At 31.9% G+C, this 20,825-nt stretch overlaps 1 protein-coding gene across 4 annotated transcripts in view; it reads left to right on the plus strand.

Annotated features, from left to right (window-relative positions):
* Positions 1-2,447: 2,447 nt before the first annotated feature.
* The window catches only part of LOC143053981 (uncharacterized), a 77,069-nt gene continuing 58,691 nt past the window's right edge, over positions 2,448-20,825 (plus strand). For all 4 annotated transcript variants that reach the window (XM_076226812.1, XM_076226819.1, XM_076226829.1 and 1 more), the window contains exons 1-5: positions 2,448-2,647; positions 12,791-12,827; positions 15,719-15,787; positions 17,299-17,601; positions 19,151-19,314. In XM_076226812.1, the coding sequence (XP_076082927.1) occupies positions 2,585-2,647; positions 12,791-12,827; positions 15,719-15,787; positions 17,299-17,601; positions 19,151-19,314 (636 nt within the window). In that variant the 5' untranslated portion in view covers positions 2,448-2,584. The remainder of the gene's footprint in view (positions 2,648-12,790; positions 12,828-15,718; positions 15,788-17,298; positions 17,602-19,150; positions 19,315-20,825) is intronic.

The raw sequence follows: 20,825 nt of genomic DNA on the forward strand, positions 1-20,825 counted from the left end.
ATAATAATTAAATTTGGTAGAGTTATGTAAACTATTTATTTGATATTTTACATACATATTTCATTTTTTTTTATTAACGTGAAATTGTTTTTAAGAACCAATTATTAAAAGACAATATTCATCAATTTATAAAAAAGAACTTTGAAATTGTTTCAGTTTGAAAAGATCAAATATTATAATATATCGACTACTTCCCAATGGGAACAAACTGTGCCCCTCTACTTACCGACTTGTTTATTTATTATTATGAGGCTGACTTCATGCAGGAACTTCTTAGGAAGAAAGATAAGAAGTTAGCAATATCCTTTAAATCTACTTTCCGCTATATAGATGACGTTCTTTCACTAAACAATTCAAAATTTGGTGACTATGTGGAACGCATCTATCCCATCGAATTGGAGATAAAGGATACTAGAGATACAGTCGGTTTCATATCTTGACTTACATCTAGAAATTGACAATGAGGGTCGGTTGAAAACAAAACTTTACGACAAAAGAGATGATTTCAGCTTTCCAATTGTGAACTTTCCATTTCTAAGTAGCAACATTCCAGCAGCACCTGCATACGGGGTATATATCTCCTAATTGATACGATATTCCCGTGCTTGCATTTCCTATCATGATTTTCTTGATAGAGGGTTACTGCTCACAAGGAAGCTATTAAACCAAGAGTTCCAAATGGTGAAGTTGAAATTATCCCTTGTAAATTTTACGGACGCCATCACGAGTTGGTTGACCGTTATGGAATAACCGTTTCACAAATGATATCGGATATGTTCCTTACGTCGTAACTACAATCCCCTTCCCTTTCATGAATGTGACCTACCGAATTAGACTATTTACCGGATTTGTAATCACATAAGCAACACGACGGGTGCCACATGTGGAGCAGAGTCTGCTTACCCTTCCGGAGCACCTGAGATCACCCCTAGTTTTTGGTGGGGTTCGTGTTGTTTATTCGTTAGTTTTCTATGTTGTGTCATGTGTACTATTGTTTTTCTGTTTGTCTTTTTCATTTTTAGCCATGGCGTTGTCAGTTTGTTTTAGATTTATGAGTTTGACTGTCCCTTTGGTTTCTTTCGTCCCTCTTCTTTCACGATAGTTCATTTGAGTTTGGAATAGGGCAGTTTTAGAAACTGGTCTTGGAGATGAGTATCATTACATATCACTTTGTAACAATGCTGATGTTATTGAAATAAGAAATGCATATTCCTAATTACTACAGAATCAACCCAAATTTCAATAAACTTTATGGAATGCTGAAATATTGCAATGTTCATGTATTAACTAACCTTTCTATTTCCATACAAAAGGTTGAAAAACTACTGCTTTCTCTGTAAATCAGCACATATGAATATATTTATATATGTTACACTTTTTGTTACTATCCATTATTATTTGATTGTGTTCATGTGATCACGTGATTATTTAAACTTACAGATTGCACGGATTTTTTTGTTGTATGGTCAATAGATTTAGTATACATTTAGCTTTGTAAAAATGTTTCATTGTATATATTCTACTCATTTCACTTCTATGTTATTTGTAAATGTATGTGTATTTGTCGCTCCTGTTACGCAGGAAATCTCCGTCCGGCTGAGTGTATTTTGAATAAACCTCGGGGGGGGGGGGGGGGGCGATAAACAGTTAAACAGTTACTAAAAATTGTGCGCATGTAATGTAGTTATTTAATTAATTACATTTCTGTTGAAAAATAATTTAAATTCAATCATATTCCAACGACGAACTATCGTACACATACTTCACTAAATATTTAGTACAAAAGACAAGTTGACTAACTGCACTTGTTACGTATACACCTATTGAAGCAAGTCTTGGAATTCATGTTATATAATTATGACAAATGCATTACATTAAACAACATATAAACAGGGAAATGACAATATACATATAAATATACATTTTGTACTTTTGAGGTCATCTGTTTGTGGTCAATGATCAAAAGTTAGTAACAAATAAACATAAATAAACATGACATGGCAAATGTTTTTCATTTTTTTTCAATTTTGTTTCATTTTTTTTTTTTTTTTTATCTTAATTGATGCTTAAATAATATGACCCTGCACTGATAAAAATGATTTAATAGGCACATCTTATATAAAAAAAGAATACAGACAGAAATTCAGCGTTTTATTTATCTACTTTAGTCAGAGACATATATACACATGTGTATATATGTCTCTGCTTCTCAGCTCTGCTTTAGTATAATGCATTTAATACACTAGATTGCTCGCTACTAATAATTTTAAATTGTCATTAGTCATTTCAAACATCCCTAGGCGACATGTTGAAAAAAATGCGGTTTCTTTTCTTTTGAGTGTTAAATGTATTTCTTAGTAATTTGTAAATATAAAACAAGTTATAACGAAAAAGGATTGTCGTTCGCCCTCGTGAAAACATATTCTGTGGATCCTCATGTGCAGACGAGGAAGATACTTTCAAGACGTATATAAATGAAGATTGGTTGACTCTCGATCATCACTTCCCGACAGGAAATCTCCACTTCTGATGGGGAAACAAAACATATTCACCAATTTGTACATCTGAATACTACATCTAAATCATGGAGAAGTTGAACAGATTTTTGTGTCTAGGATTATTTCTGTATTGTTTGACACCTGTTGTGGTAAGTTTCTTATACAAATTAACAATGGGAAGACTATCTTATATATTACAAGGGGACAAGAACGTGCACAACTACAAATCAAATCAAATCAAATAATTTTATTGGTGTAAATTCCTATACAGAAATGATACCAGCCGACATTTACAAAATACAAATACAAAAATAAACAAACAAACAAACAAACAAACAAACAAAAACAACCAAACATATTTTCTCAATGATGATGATAAGAGATACATATTTTATGTTATTCATACAATATTATTAATTCAAGCTATTACAATCAGCTTTAATACTATAAACGCTTTAAATTAATGTTAAATGAATAAACAGTTAAACAGTTACTAAAAATTGTGCGTAACATTTAAAGCAAACATAATGTTGTTAACATGTTAACATTCAGCCATTTTCAAATATCAAACAATAGTAGTAAGCTATGACGGGCCACATATCTACTTGAATACTAAGTCTTGTCGATCTGTAACATAATTAGGAAAATAAAAATTTGTAGATGATAATGCATGGCGTGTATTGGTATTCTTTCAACTAAAACAAACCCAGCTGATTTGCAAAATATTCTTTTTACATGTCATCATATATACATTGTGTTACATGTTACAACTTTTGATAAGGCGACGACAAAATGATGTACACATTCACGCTAACAAGAGTTTAATTTTGACACTCAGTCTGTTAAATATCTGATAACTTATTATACTAGTATTTATGTAGTTAGTTATCACATAATTGGGCTTTGCACCAGGTTTCATAAGACATGTATGTTATGTTATATCGTGTTAGGATCAGGGCGGATATGGAAAAATATGTTATAATCTATAAATAATGTCAATTTCTGTACTCATATGTACTTCTTTATAATTTTCTCTAAATTTCTAATCGGTGTTTTGTGAAATATTCAACAATCTATAAACATTTTTATTTCGTACGAGTTTTTTGCATTAAAGTTTCTCTAATTTCTTATTATTGATACATATCAGGATCATTATAATTATAGAAAACACTCACTCTGTCAAATTTGCTGCAGACTAATAATACACATAGTTTAATTCCACAAATTAAGTGTCAACAATATTTTACCTTTATTCTAAATAAAATACGTCTTTTACAACATAAATGAACATTTGTTATTCAGAAAGGGGCGACTTGTACTATTTTAATATGTCTTCATTTATTAAATAAGTTGCATATACTATTCAAGAATTATCCAATAAATATTACTGGCTCTGTTACACAACAAAAACTTATTGTAATTGACAACTGAGTTTCATTACGAATTTAGAAAAATATTTTTGTTTTAAAATAATATATATATATGAAATACTGTGGATTAACAAATATTCGTTGGATACCATTTTCAGTTGATTTCGGGAGTACAGGGGAACCACGAATTTAAATATTCAACGAATTACAAATTTTCTAAAGGAGTGTTTGCAGACTTTGCAAAAACCATAAAATAAAATATCTACGAATATGCACGGAAATCAGTGCCTAAGAACATTTATTAAATCCACAGGACCTATATTATTTCTGAGTGGTAAGGGCATTACACATTTTAGATTTGATGGTGAAGTCTGGTACAAAAGTGAATAACATATTAGAATCTTCAATTGATTAATATATATATAATTTTCAAGTAATTTAAAACGAAAAGAACTTCACAAAATACCGGGGGTGAGCTCTAGACTAGTTACAAGACCCTGTTTTATGAGTGACACCCGACATGTGACAGCAACATATGTGTAAATGTTTATAAATGCAATAACGGATTGGTGATCCAATCTAAATCTTATCTAATCCTCTTTTCAATGAGTGCTAGCATATCCTAGTTAACTTGCGATCAAGTATTATATAGAAAGTAGATAGACTGCTAACTACCTTGATCCTGTCCTCGATATTGAAACAGATGGATGTAAAATAACAAAAATATCGCAATCCAAGGAAAATTCAAAACGGAAAGTCCCTCATCAAATGGCAAAATCTAAAGCTCAAACACATCAAACGAACGGAAACAATTGTCAACAACTTCAAGATAGAATATATGTCAAGCGTTGTGATATTAGCCTTCCAATAGTTAACTTCCATGTCTTGAAAATGTATTCATAGTAGGAGATTATTACCTTGTCGTCCCGGCATTGTTCTGGTTTTATTGTTTACCTTGATTTGTCACTTCCAAGATTTGCGAGATTTGACCATCGGTATACTACCATCACCTAAATCTTACCCGGAGACATCAACTTTTTGTGATGTGAATTGTCTACCCTTAATATTTGACCGAGTATGACATTTTGAACTTGAAACTTATTCTCATGGAAAATTGTGGACTAGATTATTACTTGCTTAAATTAACACAGACATATAAACATAAAAAGCACTAATAAAAATACTTAAACTAAGGAAAGAACTACTATAACCCTTTGAAACAGAACTAGAAGATCCCACGTTTATCATTTTTGTACAAATTCGGTCATGAGTCTGAGTTAATGATGTCAAATTTGAGGGAAAGATGACATAATTGTTGTTACGACGATTGAAACATGTATGTCGTAATCTTTGAAACAGACATAACATAGCGGTCACCCAACTTGTATTTGAGTCAATAAACCATTTTTTCCCGCAGAGATGACATAACTTCATCACTTGGAACCTGTCATGTTTGTAGTTTCCTTGTAAACAACAATTTCCTTTAATGTTAACTATGCAATATCGTATTAACTAGGACATATACTCTATATATATGCAGGTGGAGCTGAAATTTTGCTACAAATGAATCAATTGGAAAGCTGAAATGAAATTGTCAAAGTTTTGTTCTCAACCGACTCTCATTGTCAATTTATAGATGTTATTCAAGATATGAGGCATAGTTCTGTTTTTCTCCCAGCACATGACCCTAGTAAAGTTGTTCAAATGAATCCTCCTGGAAGTAGGAGTAAAATTACAAATATTAAAATATTATTCCTTTCCCTCACTCATATCGTATGTGTTAACCTCATCGTAACGAATTAAAGCAAAAAGTATAATTTCTGTAGTATAATAATTTCACTCTAAAAAAAGTTGTTGCCTTTCTATTTTTCACACTATAACGAGTGCTATAGACGTTTATAAATATAAGCAAATATGATATAATCTGTATGAATTATATTTGAATAGTCATTCATTAAAGCTGTATTAAATAAATATTCCAACTGTTTTTGATCCAGGAAACATTGAAATGCGAGTTTAGCACTAAAATGGATAAAAAAGTTTTTCTTTAATTTTCATGCAACAAAAACTAATAATGTTTATGTGAATACATTATCATTTTATAGTGTGGACAATTTCTGTATATATTTATTTATCATTTGAACCTTTATATAGTTACTGTCGTCAGCTCGAGGTCGTCAGTATCCGGCTTTATTAAGTGAATTAAATGCATTTTTGATGTAATTTCATATATTAATACCAGTTTAAACTTTTACAACTACAATAATACACCTTTTCGCTAATCCCGACTGACCCGGCCGCTTGAACTTTTGACGCAGACAACAATCACTTTTCCATTGTGGTGTCAGATATTTTGTTTTATGACGTCAAAATTTTACGGGAACCTGTGTGATATCCAGTAATGGCGGACAAATAGCGAAAACTGTATGTCGATTTGGCATCTGTGCTCATTATTTTTTCCAAATTAATTATAACCCCTTAACACGTATACGATCAAATCAAAAGTTGTTAGTTATAACCCAAGCATTGTCAGTGCTGTGATCCAGCCAATTTTCAACTAGTCAGACATTTTATCTGATTTTATTTTAAAGATTCTATTTTTATTATACTCCTGTAAAATATTTCAATAAAGAATGAGTTGAGACATAGTATAACCTCCTTGATATACTATTCTGAGTGATAAGTGATTTTGGCCAACTGACCAAGAACTTTTCAAAAGTGATGCACAACTCTTTTATTGACTATATCAATTTCAGAATTTGTGCACTGAAATTTAAATCTGTTCTATAAATTTGTTTCAAATTTATCAGAATTTGAAATGGAAGAAAAGAGGTATATTCAAGGAATGGTGACTGATGTATTATGATTTTTATTGACGCGTGACTTAATCATTCCCAAATAGAGGCATTGGAAATGCACCCGTTATCAACAACAACTCAATATTGTGTATTAATTCTTATTTAATTGTTTTTCATTCTTGATTGGGAAATACATTTCCAATATTCAAAGATACTAGTATACAAACCTTAAACTCTTAGATAATAATCTAAATGAAACAAATAAATATAACTGCAGAAAATGTTGAGGTTAGAGTTTTCGATAATGAAATTTTATTTATTGTTTTAAGCAAATAACATATAATGTCAACTTAAATTAACTTTTTATCCTCATTGTTTTCAACACTTTAAATAACCAAGTTTATAAAGTTATGTGATTGACACCTTGTAATTGGTCATCCACAACTCATAACTGCAGCAAGATGACAGATAATCAACATGAGAGAAGCAGGTCTGTCGCTGTGACAATTGCACGTATTGTTGGTCATCACCATTCCACTATAAGTCGTTTTGAGAATAAAAAATCAGACAACAAACGATGTTAAAGACCCTCCGAGATCAAGAAGACCCCCTATAAGATCTGCTAGGGAAAATCAAGCATCATGAAGGTTGGTCTGAAGGAAACCCATTGCAAACAATATAATCCTAAAAAGAGAGGGATGACCAAACAAGATCTGTTCGAGATCGGCTCATCGTTTCTGGTAATCGTGCGATAAGACCATTTCGAAGACCTTTGCCTACGAACAGACACAAAGTTGCCCGTATCCAATATAGTGCAGAGCTCGCCAAAGTTGGAAATTAACATAGTGGAGGAAGAGCCATTGTTCCAATTGAATTAGGTTTATCTTCCTTGGTCCAATCGTGGCCCGAATTTGATCCATATCGAGCATATATGGCACACTATTGGGCGTAAAGTACTCGAAAGGACACCCCAGTTCAAACACGTCATGAAATAAACAATACCCTTCGTCGGGAATGGCTGCTGCTACCTCAGCAACAAATTAGTCGGCCGCCATGGCTAAAAATAGAACATAGGGGTAAAATGCAGTTTTTGGCTTATAACTCAAAAACCAAAGCATTAAGAGGAAATCTGACATGGGGTAAAATTGTTTATCAGGTCAAGATCTATCTGCCTTGAAATATTCAGATGAATCAGACCACCCGTTGTAGGGTTGCTGCACCTGAATTGGTAATTTTAAGGAAATTTTGCTGTTTTTTGGTTATTATTTTGAATACAGCAATAACGTTCAGCAAAGTAAGATTTACAAATAAGTCAACATGACCAGTTTTCAACTGAAACTACTGGGCGAAGTTCATTATAAATAGAGATAATTGTAAGCAGCAAGAATGTTCAGTAAAGTAAGATGTACAAACACACATCACCATCACCAAAACACAATTTTGTCATGAATCCATCTGCTTCCTTTGTTTTTTTGTTTTTTTTTTTTAACAGTTCTCATGTTTTATTGATAGTTTTTCACATTTGTTAGTTGATACATCAAATACCGGTACCTTATCCCGGCCTCGTTAACCGTTAGCAGTATATAATATTTTGTTAGTATTTGTTAGTTTAATTTGTGTTTGAAACATACATTTTTAATTATAATATAATCTGACTGATTGTTAGTCAATTACAAATAGAAAAAAAAATACAATATAAGCATATATAATTGCAAATCATTCACATTTATTATTACGTAATTTTGTACCGTATTTGACCCTTACTTTAACATCCTCATTATTGAATTCAATAATGAGGATGCTTCCTTTGTTTAATATTAAGGTGAGCGACACATGCTCTTTAGAGCCTCTAGTTTTACATCTACTAGTATTCAAGTCCTTAGATTTTATACGTCCTTGGTCTATCCTAGACGTGAAATTTTAATAAAGTGCAAATAAACTCATCATAATTACCAGGATTGTTATTTTATATTTACGCCAGACGCACGTTTCGTCTATAAAAGACTCATCAGTGAAGCTCGAATTAAGACTTGTTAAAAAGGCCAAATAGATTACGAAGTTGAAGAGCATTGAGGACCAACAATTCCTAAAAGTTTTGTCAAATACAGCTAAGATAATCTATTCCTGAGATAGAAAGAAAGACTTCCTTTTAATTTCAGTATGAGAAAAAAAATGAGCCTGCTTTGTACATCATGTACATCTTCCCTAAACTAGTAATCTTAAATGAAATGCTAGTAATACTACTGTTATAGATTTTAGTTTTGACAAATCTCGTTTCCGAATGTAAATCGCATTATTCACATGAAATCTTATCTCATATCTAAAAACAGCTGGTTTCAACGTTTGACACTAATTAAAATAACTACGCATATATGTAAGGTAAATATTAGCAGCTTGTAATTGCGAGCAAGGAAGTATTCAAATGCTCATTAAAGTAGCTTGCTACATTACAAATTTCGCATCATATGTAACATATCTCTATAGCAACTTTAAGATGCTAATGCTTATGCAACAGGTCAATTAATTAGCTATTGCACATGTATATGAAAGGTGGCCATAGAAAGAACAGATGTATTTCGAATAACACCCGCTGTTCCGAAAGACTACGGACATCGTAACCCGAATAATTCAGTCGTTATATTCCGCTCATCTACGAAGGCTACATTAACGCCTGAACGTCTTCCTCGATCAAGATCGTCAACCGGAATTTTCACACCGCTTTGCAATATGGGAATTTTGATTTAAATTGGCAGCTAAAGAAGGAGGAGTTCCGGATGTTATTTGGTGTTAAATGATGTAAACTGATGTTAATTGATGTTAATTAATTATTATCGGATTTGTGTTAATTGAACACACGTGTTTGGTAAGACAATTACAAGAGAGTTGCGCAGACTCATTATCCTGATCGCCGCTGATTGGCTCTCTCTCACAGAGAGCAGGCAACGCGGCCAATGATCACAAGGAGTTCAAGCCCTCGTGTGGGAGAACATCGGACACGGAAAGGGCTTGAATTATTCGAGTTACGGACATCGTCCAATATATACTGCGTAAACCCCCAGGAGTTTACACAATAACTGTTCAATTATGTAATACATGACATATTAACTGTGGTCAATTATGATTTGAAATATATCTACATAAGAAAATGTCTGTTCCAAGTCAGAAATATGACAGTAATAATTCATTTGTTTGATGTGTTTCAGCTTTTGAATTGGCCAATTGATCAGGGACTACCCGTTTTGAATTTTCCACGGAGTTCGGCTCTTTTATTATTTCACTTTTTGAAGAAGATTTCATTTAATACTCATACATTTGATACTAATTATCTGTAAATCAAAACAATTGGTATTCATCCTGTTATTGTATCAGTCAGTACTCTTTTATGCCACAGGAATGAATTTGAATGAAATTATCTGTCTCCGTGTTAATGGTCTCACTGTGACTTTGAGATGAAGAACAGCAATGAAAGGGCTGTTGATTTGCTTTTTGTTGGATATTGTTTAGCTGTGCATGTACTGATTTTGTGTCATGGATGGATACAACATATTCTTTGTTTATAGGAATCAACTTTAATATCAAAACAAAGCTTCTACTTAATTTTTTCAAGTCCTATTAAAAACAGAAAATGAAATACTTTCGTAATTCTTATCAACTTCTTAAAGGAGTAGGTCCGGTAAGGGTCGATTTCGGTCTCAATTTTCAAGTTCATCTAACGAAAGATTTTAGACACTTTCTAAACACTTAAGTGTCTATTTCAATTGATTCAATTATTTAATGTGGAAGATTTCAACTTAATAAGTCATTTAAAACGCCCCGATTCAAGCTTAAATATGAAAAATCTATCAAATATGCCAAAAATCGTCACTTTTCAGATGGTTTTTGTCAAAAATGAAAGTGGCCGCATCCGTGTTCATCCTCAACCTTTATATATATCATGTATTATCATCCAATACAACTTACTTTTCAATATCATGAATGAACACGAATGCGGCCACTTTCATTTCAGACGGAAACCGTCTAAAATTTAACTAAAATGCTACAATTGTGAAGATTTCAGTAATTTAGCATGACTTAATGATGCTAGTACCCGATATATGTGCATTGTGTTGTCAAAAACAGCCCATGTTTATGTAGCAGAAGCATTCTACTTTGCAATAAATATCTAAACGATTACATGTTCACAGTTTTCTAAAACTGCTATATTTTGAGGCCAAAAAGGGGTCTTACTGAACCTACTCCTTTTATGTATTACCTTTTCACATTAATACAGTGAAATTTTAAATCTTTTTGATTTATAACGGATATGCACACAAGCAATATCATAAGTTAATTAGCAGCTCGGCCTCCCTTTCTTTGTTTTAAGGCAAATACATTTTGTAACTTGTTTAAAGTTGGCAATAGATGATTGAAATGTGTATAAAATTTCATATAAACACTTTAAAAGTTTCTGTATAATCATTCAATTCGAAATTCTGCAATTTTTAAATCCGGAACGATTCGGTATATTTATCATTGCTGGATGATCAAAAAGTCAACTGTTTATACAAAAACAATTGTGTTCACACTGTTATAATAAAGTATGTCATTTACACGTATTTTAGACTGCCAAATGCTTACGTACAGGTAAACAAGTCAAATATTTATGTATAGGTTTTTGACATGGCTTGGTACTTTTACATTCTGTCATTGTGCTATTGTGCTATGGTCATTTAGTATTATTTGACTTCCGTTTTGATCATGTGCTTTGTCTATATATCATTATGTTTTTCTTTGTAAACATATTTGGTATTTTATAGTGATTAAGATTGCATTTTTTTGTAACACAATGTTGACAGCTGTTCCCCCTATTTTTAAAATTTTACATTTTATGTCTGTTTGTTTTGTACAATATAATTGAATTTTATGGGACTGTCATACCAGTGAGAGGTTAGCTAGCTATAAATCCAGGTTTAATCCACCAATTCCTATACAAGAACATGCCCGTACCAAGTCAGGAATAAGACAGTTCTTATCCACTCGTTTCATGTGTTTGAAATTTAGATTTGACATTATACACGGGACTTTCTATTTTGAATTTTCCTTTGAGTTCGGTAGTTTTGTTATCATATTCTACTTTGTAAGTTGTAAAATTGTTTACATTAACATCTTAGCAGTTTAGATAGCTATAAACCAGGTTTAATCCAACATTATTTTACGTAAGATAAGGCATGTATCAAGTCAGTTTATTTTTCCCATTTAATAAGGGACTTTTCGATTTGAATCTCCCTTAAAGTTTGGTATTTTATTAGTTTACTTTAACAGTTTATTTTGAATGAACATCTCAAATTTTGTCTGCAACGTTTGAAAAGAAGCCTTGATCCCTCCCGCATATTTAATTTAGTAAGTAAAACATACAGGATTGAAAGTGCTTAAATGTCATTTGGTTTGGACAACGTTATTCTTCATACCGTTGATAAATTATTATTTTAAAACGAGAACAGTTAATATCAGTATTATGATTAGCAGTTCTGCACATTTAAAATAAAACGAAACCTTGCAATGTTCTATGAAAACAATGATAGTAATTGTGTGAAGATGAGGAGGGAAGCCGTGGACGTAAGGTTTCGCTTTATTTTAATTGTCAAGCAAATCAAATCGTTTACATAACACCATATTATGTTATGAATTTGAATTTTACGGAGTCTATACGAAGAAAAATATCCTTTATGAATTCTTCTGTGTATTGTGGAAATTTAAAATTAGTTTAAACAATTGTCATTTATTATATTGAGATCTTACACGAAAAGTAAAAACTTTCCAAATTATTTAAGTTTTGGTATTATTAGTTTTACCTAAGTAGCCCTCATAGAAATATATTCAAAATACACCCAGTTCTGTAATACACCTTTGGCCAATACATATACTAATAACTATGGCGTACAGAATTATAAACCTAGTATATTTGAAGCCTTTTTTTGTCGAATTAAAAATACTTGTTATTATTTGGCGAAAAAAAAGAAAAAAATGATTTCAAACACAAACCAGAAAAGCATTTACTAATACATTCATAATTATGCTAGTATCCATTTTTTGTACTATTAACAAGAGAAAGGTTTATTGAAGTTTATGTATTTTCTATTAACAGACCTCTATCGGAAAAGACAAAGATAAAGAATCCGAGGGTAAGTGTTATAGAAGTAGGTACATAAGTGCTTCCCATAAAACTTTACAATACTTAATAGTTGGGTGTCACTGGTATCAAGCATGAACATATTCTTCATTTTTTGTATTAAGTGTTTTGGTTATGCATTGTAACTTCATCATTCCACTGCGCCTTTTTTGGGGGCAGAAATACACTATACGAGCTAATATTACGGACACGTTCAGAATATATGCTTATGAATTAGCAGTGGTGATAAACTGCACAAATATCGAGAATATCAAGAATATGAGGTATATATTTCTGTAAACATGTCTCAATCAACGACCGTCGGTAAGTCTATCAATCGTTTTTCAAACCGAAAAACAAAAGTTTATGAATTCATTCCCACATTTTAGGTTTCCTTACACATATTAAAACAACTACATATTGCTTGGACTTCCAAGTTTCCCACGATCTCTACTTCTTAATTATTAACTTCACTTTTCTTGGCAATCAAAGCTGGGCTTCAAAGCTTTTGCTAAACTACATATTCTAGGGTCGACCTGAATTAGATGTGGATACTATAAAATCTGAAAGATATGATTGAGTACGTACAATCTAAATTATCCTGCAAAAGTATTTAATATTCAACTTGTCTACTCTTATTACAGGAATTTTTCATTCCAAACCAAAAGACAAATTAAAATAATAGGTCCTGCTTTGTGTCATACAAGGGAATGGCCAACGTAGATACAAGTATCTTGTCCTAGGGAGGGATAAAGCGTCCTTTGTAAAGAAAAAAATACAACTCCTATTCAAACAAAAAAATCCCTAAAACTGACATTATCAAGTTACTGAATTACTTGATTGGCAACATATTTGTTAAATGTGGAAAACTTGTTTTTAACAAACAATTGGCATACCAAAGAGAACCACTCGTGCTCTTCTTTTTGTCGACTTTTCTTGGGAACAATGGAAAGATTGAAGCTAGCATCATCGTTTAACTTCACTATGCTCAATATAAATGATGTCCTCTCATTAGATAATTTAAAGTTTGGTGACTGTGTAAACGATCGAACTTGAAATAAAGTATACAACAGAAACAATTAAGTCTTTCTTATATTTTGACTTATATCTAGAAATTGAAAACGAGTGTCGGTTGAAAGCAAATCGTGATATCACAAGAAATGAATTCAGCCTATCTGAATTTATAATGAATCGTAGAATCGCTTTTTTTTTAATTTTGAGTGGTGTTAAAGTTGATCATCCATCTGAATTGTACATATTTTAAGTTGTAACCTTATATTTTACTTTTACTTCCATATAGACGAAGTGTGAACATCAATATCAACTTTTTTTATTATTTTTTTCAGTCAAAAAGACTGGATTATTCTTATCTTTTTTCTGTTATCATGTGAAAAAAATGCAGTAGTTCAATAAAACAATGAAGGCTAATGCATTTATGATTACTTTTCGTTTGGAATATTAAATTTAGAGTTATATCATACGGTTAACCAGTTCCACAATCACCAAAATAAATATTGGTGAAGTCAAGTATTATAAGATATTTAAAAAAACAATAGTGGTGCTTCACGTGCAAAAATCAATTTAGAAAAATCTAATATCTTAATTTCAAGAAATGATAATTTGTATCAAAATGAAATTCAGCAATTAGGTATTAAAATATATGAGAATGTTAAAAAAAAAGAGTTTGTGAAGAAAAATCTCAAAAAAAATTCAATATTTTAAAATGGGAGAAAATACTCCATAACTACTGTTTTTAACTAATGAATACAGCGATATATTTAACTTCATCGATACTTGTTTTATCATATGTGTAAGTATAAGTTCATTTAGAAAAGAAAACAAAAGGAAATAAATACGAAGAGCATTACAATTCAAGGCTTAAAAAAATATTCATCTCTGTTGTAAAATTATGGTATTCACTAACAGTTCAGACAATTCCTTCTAAGTTCTTTTACAAATTACGAAAATAAGTGGATTTCAAAACTATATGGCTTATATATATGAAACAAATATTACAGATAAATGAAATAAAAAGTTGGTTTACATTTTCCAGATACAATTCTTAAATTGTTTGGTTTTAGGTCCTCGGTGAAAGCATTTTTTTTAATTATTAAATCCAGTTGAAAAGGATTTTTGAGTTTTTAGTGTCCCTTTGGTATCTTTCGCCTCTTTTTTGAAATAACTGAAAATTGTCTTGCATTTTTGGTTGAAGATATGCAGTCAGACCCCTTATGGAGCCACATTTTATTTCTGACTTTTTACCTGTTCCATTCCAAACTTTGTCTAGATTATACCCCTTTCTCCCCTTACACACACACACTTTTTTTTATCCGTTCTTGCTATACCACAAGATACTCGAACATTTTAAGATCTCTTGAAAAAACTTGTAAACGAATCTCCTATATCAAAACCTTACTGGATTGAAAATTATCCTCAGCTAAAATACTCAAAGTGTTATATTTTTTTCTTCAAATTAACATAACTTCCCGGTGAACTAAATTGTCAAGTACTACAGAGAACTTTGTTTACCTAAGTTAAACTTTGAAATGCAACATGTATGATTATTGACACTTATCTGATGCATATACAATTGAGGGACTATTTTATTACACTTGTCCATTCGTTTTTGATGCGTTTTGTTATTTGATTTTGCCATGTGATTATGGACTTTCCCAATTGATCTTCCTCTAAGTTCAGTATTTTTGTGATTTTACTTTTCACTGGTTAGCTACACATTTTTTTTAATATTTATATTATTGCAATGCTGGTGGTAATTTTTAATTGTTTTGTTTGGCTACTGTTTCACTGGTATATCAATATGTCATTTATTCATAAACATGTAATATGAAATTCAAATGAAACACTTTTTTGTTTCAAAATATTATGAATGTATTTATGCTACAGATAGACCACTGCAGAGAAATAAAAGACAATGTGCAGGTTCAGGATTTGCAAGTATAGTCAGCGGTTGTAGTAAGTTATGCATGATACTTGTTAATTATGGTATATAACTGTTTATCCTTGCTTAACAGTTTGTATAAAAGATATCAACTTGATTTTATTCAGGTATTTATTAAATTATATGAAGATGTTGGTCAAATGTTAAAGAAACAGCAAAACAAAAACTCACTATAATCCCACAATAAGAGAATTTTTGTACAATATTTCAAAATGTAAATTGCACTCCGTCTACGATAAAACAAATTTTACGGTGAATCAATTTAAAGAGATGGTAGCAACATCCCGTTTAATAAAGACACAAATATATAACTAGAGATTAATTTTTTGAACACCTTTTGTTGCTGATTGAGGCTAGCGTTTTGGAGTATTTACCCATTTCACAGACTTCAATAATACTAGCTAATAAACAAAGGTAAAAAAAAACCTTTAAGGACATTAATTAACATGAAGAATCTTATACGTTAATGTGTCTCACATCCTATCTTTTACGGAAATATTCTATACAAAGCACACAATTGTCGTCATTCTACTCAAAATCCAATTAAATAAAACCTTTAAACAAACTTCTTTATAAGAGACATAGTAACGATACTGTTGCCAGGTCATTAAAGATGGCATTTTTCACATGAAATTGATGTTTATTTACTCATATGGTCTTTACAGGTCTTTGCATCAGAACTATATATATATATATATAAACACATTTATTAGAAAGAACAAGCTGTTGACATGATACGAGTAATGTTCATCTCGTATATTTAATGATTGTATGATACTAAACCCCTAACGAAAGGAATTGTGCTAGTGTAGTCCTTTGTTAAGTTATGTTGATCATTGTCATTTTGCCAGTTTCTTCTGTTACCTGTTCTAACATTGGACTCGGACGTCTTTTAAACTGAGTTTTACTTTGAGAATTGCCGTGTTTGTTTATTATTTATTAGGGAGATTTAGTTCTCACAAGACAAGTTAAAAGCAACCCCCACCACACCACCAGCATTTTTGTGCCAATTCAAAATCAGGAGCTTCCGACCTTAGTTGCTCTTATCTTCCTTGCGTTTATAACACGAAATTTACAAGGTCGTAAGTTAAATAATTGAAGCTTATACAAAGAGTCGAAAACAATGGCGGTCTCAAGAAGTTTTGTCAGTTCTTTACAAGACTACGCCTCTCAATTTTATAGAGCAATCGTACATTCACCGGAAATTTTAAAGTGAAAATAATATACATTTTCCCTAAACTTAAAAGAATGGTTGTAAAATATTGAAGTACAATTTCATTCATCCTCCCAACTTTTCCATAGAATAATCTGGTGAACTTTGTATAAGTGAACATGGTTTGTAGGAATAATTGATATCACATACAGGGTCATTTTATATGTCTTTAGGAAAGATATTGTATAACAATATCTGAAATGTTTTCAATTCATGTATTCATTTAGTATATTGGGGCATACTCAAGTGCAGCTTTTATTTGTTTCAAATGTGCTGAGGGGATTACAGACTCATTGCATTTTATTTTAATAGACTTACCAAACGTTTCACTTAATACCACATCCTACACGATACCAGCTGGTAGTTCAGTGACCCTAGAATGCACGGTATCAAGACAAAGTGCAATAACATCAGTCTTCTGGACCAAGTATACAAATACCGATACTAGAATTACCTCCAGTACAGATACAAACAGGTACAGAGGAAGTACTCCAGACACACCATCTTTGACTATAGTTAGTGCTGTACTTGGTGATGCAGGACAATACAGATGTTCTGCTGTTAACAGCGATGGAACAGGACATAGTACTAGTAACATCACGCTTCATGTCACAGGTTTTAATTTTAATTCAATGCATTTAATATAGAATAGAAATAATAACACTTTTTATAGTGAGTAAGAATATAACACAATGATGACTGCTGTACCTAACAATTTTGCTCATTATATCTGTTGTCGAATAAATTGAATTATGTGCTACTGCCATACAAGTGACAAGGTTTAGCAGCTTAAAAGCTGGTTTCAGCCACCATTTTCTACATAAGGAAATGCTTGTACAAAGTCAGGAATATGACAGTCGTTTTCCATTCGTTTGATTATTTTCTTTCTTGAAATTTCCTTGGAGGTCGTTATGTTTGTTATTTTACTTTTTTATACCATCTCAAATGTTTCTCTCTCTGTAAATAGACTCGTTTCAGGGATCAACAATCTAAAGAGGTCAGCGTTCACCTAATTTTCGAACGAAATCGTAATTTCAACTTTGAATAACTTTTATTAACAACATTTCAATATTTTAATTACGAAAAAACTTCAGGATGAAAGATGTTTGTTGTCATTGTTGAAGTTAAAATTAGGACAGAAAATTTGTTTGCAACTAAGAACGCGTAATACAAAGTGTACTCGTCACCTTCCCGTGTTCGAACCTTTCAGTTTTCATTGAAAACTGTATCACTTATTTCTCAACGAATATTTACATATTTTGATTTTATTTTCACATTTACAGCGCTGAAATAATACGCCATTGTTGTTGTTATGTATGGTTCGTCCACTGTTTGGAGACCTGTAGTGAGGTGTATAGATAAATAGCACTTCATTAACATACTATTAACTGTCACGATTTACTCCAAATCTAAAAAAGTAAACATATACACTAAAAGTGGGATGGTAATAACTTTGTTTCAAATACTCAATCAAAACATTTGTAAGTGTCCTGATTTCCAGTAACCAACATTTTGATTTTGTTTCTATAAAAGTGTAGTTCTCTGGCCATAAAATTTAGAATGAAAATGGGTACTGTGTCGAAGAGTGAACAACCCGGCCAAACAGCAGAAAACAGCCGAAGACCACTAATGAGTATTCAATACAGCGGGAAAAAAAAACGCAACCAGAGGCGTGCTTTAGCTGGCCCCTGAATACAAATATGTACTAGTTCAGTGATAATGGACAAAACTCCGAAATATATAAATGAACTAGAATTAAAAATAATACAAGACTAACAAAGGCCAGAGGCTCCTGTCTTGGGACGGTCGCAAAAATGCAAACTTCTCTGGTGGTTAATGCGGGCATCAGCGATTATTAGAGTCCTACAGTAGATTGATCCAATGTACCATCCCATCTGATTAAAGTAAATGGTCTAATAGAGGGTTGATGATAATTTTGTAGGCTGCAGGTGACCATATTTGACCTTGTTTTTATTTCACTGCTCACAATAACGATGGTTCTACCATTTGGACACACTTAAACAATTTGCCCCGATCCAAGTCACGGTTGATGATGGAATATTAACTTCGTTTCTTGAGGGTTGCTTTTTATATTTCATAAGAGTGTCTGCTAAATACAGATTTAACTGTATAATAAGGCAATAACTATGTGCTGTTCTTATAGAATTGTGTGGAGGAAACTTTACAGAAAAGGCAGGAACAGTTATTTTTCCCGCCATAGATAACAGAAAAGTCTGCTTTTATCAGATTTCTTTACAGACGAATTATATAGTATCAATAAGCTTTATCAATAGCAGAGGTTGGACAAATACTGGATATACAATAAAGGTATGTTAATCTTTATAAGAATAAAATATAAAAAACGAAGATAGGGTATGATTGCCAATGAGACAACTCTCCACATGAGACCAACATGACACAGAAATTAACAACTATGGGTTACCGTACGGCCTTCAATAATGCAAAGCCCATACCGCATAGTCAGCTATAATAGGCCCCGAAATGACAATGTAAAACAATTCAAACGAGAAAAATAACGCCCTAATTTATGTATAAAACATGAACGAAAAACAAATATGTAACACATATACAAACGACAACCACTATATAACAGGCTCCTGACTTCGGACAGGCACATACATTCAAAATGTGGCGGGGTTAAACATGTTAGCGGGATCGCAACCCTCCCCCTAACCTGGGACAGTTGTATAACAGTACAACGTAAGAACGAACTTAAAAATCAGTTGAATAAGGCTTAACTCAACAGATGGATAAAAATACAAGTGGACGTGGACGGGTACTTGTACATCCCAACAACAAAAAGACACTAAGTACAGATATGAGAGTACTCGCAGTTAACTAACAGCTAGTTGAAAGCCTCTAACAACTAATAAAAAAAATCTAAGACTAAATTTTGAGTCCGTACACATCCAACATCCAATGGATTTCGTGTAAAGACGTCATAAACAGTCAGTTAAAACATGACCTTGTTTTTACAACAATTTCATCTACATCTACAAATTATTCTGGTAGTAAAGTAATGTTAAGTTAAATAAAAATCACATGACTTAGGTTCTGCCAGCCATGTAGTATAGACGGGTAAGGTCGTTTTATTATAAGTGTGAAACGTAAAATAACAGTAATTCTTGTCACCAAGCAAAATCTCGAACGGAAAGTCCCTTAGCAAATGACAAAAACAATAGCACAAACACATCAAACGAATGGATAATAACTGTCATATTCCTGACTTGGTCAAATATTTTCGTCTGTAGCCCATTTCTAAAACCTTTGTCATTGCTCAGCTTTATTATAAAAGAGGATGTGGTATGAATGTTAATGCAAAAACTTGTTTAAATGATGTGAACAAAAGTAACTGTAGAAAACCGTATGGCCGTCAACAATGAGAAAAATCCTTTCCAAATTGTTAGCTTTAACAGCTATAAAAGGCACCGACATGACAAAATGTAAAACAATGGAAATAAAAAAAAACAACGACCTGATTATGGCTAAACAATGACAAAAAAAACCCCAAAAAAGCATATATGGCAGACATGAAACAACGGAAACCTTGGAATAGCAGGACTTTTGACATAATTTATAACTGACACATAAAGTGTTAACCAGTTTTAACAACACAACTTCAGAATGAGATGTAAAAATCTTGGCTGAACTCAATTGGTATCGAGCCCAAAATTCCAAACATTCATTAAAACAAAAGACATTAATTACTAAGTTAAGATTACTTGCAGTTCAAAGCTAATTCCAATTAGTAAGTAAATCGTGCTGTTGTTTTAATTTTTCAAAAACGAAATAAATGAAAGCACGGACAAAAGCGATAT

Source organism: Mytilus galloprovincialis, chromosome 1, assembly GCF_965363235.1.
Source record: "Mytilus galloprovincialis chromosome 1, xbMytGall1.hap1.1, whole genome shotgun sequence".
Classification (NCBI taxonomy): Eukaryota; Metazoa; Mollusca; class Bivalvia; order Mytilida; family Mytilidae; genus Mytilus; species Mytilus galloprovincialis.